Source organism: Barbus barbus (assembly GCF_936440315.1).
Source record: "Barbus barbus genome assembly, chromosome: 7".
NCBI lineage: Eukaryota > Metazoa > Chordata > Actinopteri > Cypriniformes > Cyprinidae > Barbus > Barbus barbus.
This window is the reverse complement of record NC_136735.1, coordinates 2835444-2841299: the sequence shown is the minus strand read 5'-3', so window position 1 is coordinate 2841299 and position 5856 is coordinate 2835444. Positions and strand designations below refer to the sequence as shown.

The 5856-nt window shown below is 34.6% G+C and overlaps 1 protein-coding gene across 1 annotated transcript; it reads left to right on the top strand.

The window, feature by feature from the left end:
• The first annotated feature begins 301 nt into the window (after positions 1-301).
• Positions 302-4049, top strand: LOC306872124 (uncharacterized protein). The gene is made up of 7 exons (XM_079420531.1): positions 302-423; positions 515-847; positions 1415-1732; positions 2082-2264; positions 2372-2467; positions 2536-2630; positions 2737-4049. The coding sequence occupies exons 1-7, from the start codon at positions 366-368 to the stop codon at positions 2962-2964; spliced, it is 1311 nt and encodes a 436-aa protein (XP_079276657.1). The 5' UTR covers positions 302-365; the 3' UTR covers positions 2965-4049.
• The last annotated feature ends 1807 nt before the right edge of the window (positions 4050-5856 follow it).

Genomic DNA, 5856 nt, shown 5'->3' with positions numbered 1-5856 from the left:
ACTGGACTCATATAAACACTGAAGCAGGGTTAAAGTTAATGAGATAATTAGGTGATTAATTGAGTGATGATTGACCATTATTGAAGACACCTGATGTTAACAAGCAGAATCACCAAAGAAGAAAATCTCAATTTGTTTGTCACCATTCTAAGCACAAGGCAAATTTTAATAAAATACATTTTAAATAAAATTACTTTAATAAATGTAAATGTACAATTTAATTCAAGACAGCAATAGAGAAAGCTCCTGCTGCAGACACTGTAGGCCTATTTCATAGAGAGGAGGAGCAAATGAGAGAGAAAGAGAGAGAGAGAGCTTGAGCTCATCATTTATAGAGACCACCAGCTCCATACAGATAAAGCAGAATGATCCAGATCTGTGATGATAAACTCCTCATTTTTAACCTGTTGCTCCTCATGTCAGGTAAGCGTTATTCTCTGTTTTATAAAACAGCAGGTGTTCTCAATCAGGTCCATGTTTGCACTGAGCTGTGTTTCTCTTTATGTTTTAATAGTCTTGGAATGTGAGACGAGTGAGATCTTGACTTTCACTGCGCATGAAAGGGGAAAAGTTGAGATGCAGTGTACATACGAGTCTGAATATAAGGAAGATAAGAAGTATCTCTGCAGAGGAGAATGTCGAGTAGGGTTTAAAGACAAGCCTGTTGAATCTGGATCAGCAGCTCAAGACGAGAGATTCTCTCTGAATGACAACAAATCAGCCCAGATCTTCACCGTCACCATCACTGATCTGAGAACAGACGATCAAGGCAAATACTGGTGTGGAGTAAAGACAGGATGGTTTCATAAAGATTATAACAGAGAGATTTATCTGGAAATTAAACATGGTAAGTCAGAATATACTGTATGTGTGCTCATATATGAACAAACTAATATGTGAGAGGTCTGTATGCGTGTATGCCACTGCTGTATGTTCTGAAAGATGTAACAAGACAATATATCAGAAACCACAGTATCCTCTGCAGATTGTGAAGAGCAAGTGTTCACACCACACACAACAAAAATCCTGTTTCTTTGACAAGAAATAGTTAATTCAAAAACAGAAAGAATAACTACAGAACTCAGACTCTCAGACTTATTTGTTTTTCAAATATATATTTCAGCCATCAGCCTTATATTCTTTAAAATCAGTTACAGGTTTTCAAAGAGTTGCGTTTTTTTTAGCAGCTTTTCAAAGAGTTGCGGTATCTGTTGACATTTAGTGATTCTAAAGGTCAAGGTCTTTTTCATTTCACATTCATGACATCAGAGTTTGTAAGCAGACGGCCAGTGAAAACAGTCTCAATGAATGTAAAGCAATAAGAGCTGACATTATTCTGACTAGTTTCTAAATAAACCACCAATATTGGCATTGTATGTACTTAATTATTATTATTTTTTATGTTCTGATTTAGTGTCCCGAGTGTCTGGTGTGCCTGGAGAGCATCTGAATATTCCCTGCCGTTATAAAAGTGAATTGAAGAGCAATGTCAAATTCATCTGCAAAGAAAGCAGCACGTCCCTCTGTGAGAAATCAGCTATCAACGTTTCATCAGAGAGCAACAGTAATGGACGTTTCTCTCTGAGCGATAATGTGTCTGCAGGAGTTTTTACTGTGAACATCACTGATCTGAGAGAAGAGGATTCTGGGATATACTGGTGTGGCGCTGTACAGAGAGGACAAGGGCACAAGAACAAGTGGCTTTCAGTCTTTGATCTGAACATTTCTGCTGGTAAGATGACATTTAATATTATGTTTAGAGACATAAAAAATAGATAATTCGTTCTTAGTATAGAAGTAGTGAAAATGCTCACACACATCACTGTTCACACTAGAGCTGCTGAATTTCCACCACACCCTTGACATTAGTCAAGTCAGCTGTACAAAACAGCTGTGTCAGGGGGAAGTACAAAGTGTCACATGACCTTTTGCCACTGGCCATAGAAATGAAACTGTATATTTATTCTGAAATGCAGGCTCAATATATAAAGAACATCTTAAATATTGTCTGTTGTCATCATATCTTGGAAATACCTGCATGGGCTGTCATGCATTAAACCCAATGATTATTTGTGTCTCAGTTACATCAGAGAGGATGTCACCTAAACCAACAACAATAACAGCTTCATTTCACACCAGCAAACCAGTGACAGCAGATACTGCATCTGACAAAACCATCACATCTTCATCATCATCGTCATCATCATCAGTGTTAATGTTTTTTTCATTGACTGCTGATGCAGCGTCACCAAAACCACAACAAGGTGCGATAAATTCAGAGAAACAAAGTCCAGAGGCATTTGTTTCTCAAGTTTCATTAAAAACAGGACATTTAAAGACATTTACTAGATGTTTTTGTCTGTTTTTCAAGTTTTTACACCAGTCATCATGGTGGTGGTCATTGGGATACTAACAGGGCTTGTATTCTCATTGTTCATTTACTTAAGAAGGAGGCAGAAGAAAGAAGGTAACTGTCCTTCTCACATCAGCCATTTTTGTTCTCGTTTGCCATAGTAAATCACTGTATTTTCATAGTCAAATCAAATCAAAAAACAGGAACGCAGCCCAAAGATGTGGTTCATGGCCCGACTAAGAATCTGCCCAGTGGAGAAACGAGACAAACTGGACAAGTGAGCTTCATCATATGTTTGAGTTCAGTCTTTATGCACTCACTTGTCTGTGGATTGTAATCATTTTTTTCACTCTTAAACCATTTATTTTTCTTCTTCTCTTCAGGCCACACATACGGTTTATGAAGACATCAGCACACTTGATCATCCTGACTATAGTCTGGTCCTTCCAGGATTTGCAGAACATGACGCCTCTGTTTATGCTCTAGCACAATTACCCAGCAGCCCCTCTGACAATCTCAACTACTCCAGCATTAGATTTCCAGCTACACATCTTTCAGACAGGACTTCTGATGGGCAGGAAACATGCGACTACGCCACTGTTATACCATAGAAGACTGTGGACATTAACGGAGACCACGTTAAACCTGATTCACACCAAACTGAGAATGCTAATCACTCACTTTTAGTATTACAGTACATAGTGAAGAATTCCCATACAGCAAAAAAATATATTTTCAAATATATTTCAAAATATATATTTTTGTTGAGAAGACGACAAGGTTAAGACCACAATCACTTGTGACTTCTCATGCTCTTCCTGAAACAATTAGGTGCTCTTCTATTTGGAGCATGTTTGATTTAATTAGCCTTCAGACCTGCAAAGATATTATTGATCATCTGAAACCAACTTTTTGTCCTTATGATAGTATTCCATCACACTTTTTTTAAGCAAATTATTGACACCATAGGACCTGATCTCCTGTTTTTTATTAACATGTGTTTGAGTACTGGTACGGTCCCTAAAACATGCTTCAGTCACCCCTCTTTTGAAGAAACCAAATCTGGATGTGTCTGATCATTTCAGACCAATTTCGAATCTCCCTTTCATTTCAAAAATTTTGGAAAAGGTTGTGTTTGCTCAACTACATTATTTTCTGGAATCTCACTCACTATATGAGACTTTTCAGCTAGTATTCAGAAAACTTCACAGTACTGAATCTGCTCTATTGAAAGTTACTAATGACATTATGCTGGCTACAGATAATGGGAGTGCTGTTGCTCTGGTCCTTTTAGATATCAGCTCAGCTTTCGATATGGTTGATTATACAATTCTCATTTCCCGACTGGAAAATCTTGTAGGCATGCAGGACACAGTTTTAAAATGGTTTCAGTCCTTTTTATATAACAGGAAGTTTTCTGTATGCATTGGAAAACACACTTCCTCAGCAGCACATCTCTCCTGTGGTGTTCCGCAGGGATCTATTCTTGCTCCGACATTGTTCTCTTTATACCTGCTGCCATTGGGCTCCATCTTTGTAAAATCCTTTCACTTATACGCTGATGACACCCAATTGTACCTGCCCTTTAAACATAATGATTCAAGCTCCATAGAGGTCCTGCTGGCCTGTTTACAGGAAGTGAAATTATGGCTTACACAAAATTTTCTGTCCCTAAATGAGAATAAAACCGAAATAGTACTGTTTGGTCCAAGTGATTTCTATGATTTAGGTGACCTTGACCTTGGCGACTTAAGTTCTTATGTCTCCCCATGTGTGAAAAATCTAGGTGTGTTGTTTGATTCTGGTCTCAAGTTCGATAAACAGATTAATTCTGTTGTTAAGTCATGTTTTTATCATTTACGACGTCTCACAAAAGTTAAACCTTTTCTTTCGCTAAAGAATTTTGAAATAGTTATCCATGCATTTATTACTTCACGCCTTGACTAATGCAATTCACTCTATTATGGAGCTAACCAATCTTCGATTAGACGCCTTCAAATGGTTCAAAATGCTGCATCCAGGCTGCTGACTGGTAGTCGCAAATTCGATCGAATTTCTCCCATTTTAACTTCTCTGCACTGGCTACCAAAAAAAAAATTATGGTAAAAAAGTAAAATATCATAAATTAAATAATATGCAAAAACTCTTACGGAAATTTTCACTAAATGTTTTACAAAACAGGTATTGCTTGAGTTATTCTGATGAGATATCTTAACTTTAAAATAAAATGGTAAAAAAAGGTCAAATGACAGGCAGACAGACAGGCAGAGGATTATTAAACACTACCAGCTTCACAAATTACTGACCAGATTAACCTGATTTCTTTCATCCAAAAGTTCTTAATGAGAATTAACTGCTTTAGATTTTTACTGAAAATAATAAAGTTTGATATTACCATGATGGAGGTCAGTGTTTGCTTTAGTTGGGCTCTTGACCCTTGAGCTCGTATGTTAGGTTTTACTTATTTTATGGAAAAAAGCAGAAGCTCTCATTGGAGAAAGTTGTTGTCTTCATGTAGTGGTTGTTACATAGTGTTATCTCTGATTATCTAATTGTTTGAACGCTTTTGTAAAGCCATCATGTAGAAAATATTCTGGCAGGTTGTTTCAGGCACACACACAGATATCAAGAATCAGTGTATGAATCTCAACAATGGTGATCAAATATGCAAGTCATTTGAGTTTGTTTATTTATTTATTTATTGTTAAAGTTTAAATAGAGTTTTTTGCACTTTAAGTTAGGATATTTTACTTAAATTTGACAGTTTTTGTTATTTTATTTTTATTTATTTATTTTTAAATAGTGTGAGAAATGCTGCCATTTGCACCATCTGGTGGTGATTTCATAAATTATAATTACCATTATTTTTGTAATTGTGCATGCATTTCTATGAATAATACAGTATTTATCTGTATACAAATTAGAATTAAATATGATCTAATACTTAAAATAACAGCTAAATTGTTAATTTACAGATGTTTGTAATTTTACAGTGTTTTGCATAACATTTAAAATGACTGTTTATTTTGAAAATATATTGATATATTTAAAATATGTATTGTTTTAAATATATATATATTTATACTTTCAAAATATGTTGTAAAAATAACATATATACAAACAAACAAACAAAATTAAAAATTAAAAAATTAAATTTGCTAAAATATGTTTCAAAATATATTTACATAAATATATTTTCTACTGATGTGTTTTTGTATATTTTAGAAAATATTCAAAAAATGGCCAAAAAATATATTTACTTAAATATATTTTCTACCAATATATTTTTGGCCACATATTTAAAAAAGCATTTAAAAAATATATTTTGACCTCTGTATATTTCAGTCCAAAAAATGCATTTTCTTGCCACAGAAATACATTTAGAAATATATTTTGTTATATAATGGTTGAATCTAAATATATTTACTATTTCAAACATATATTTCATTGAGCTTCACTGTTTGCAACAAATATTTAGCATATATTTTCTTTGCCATATGGGT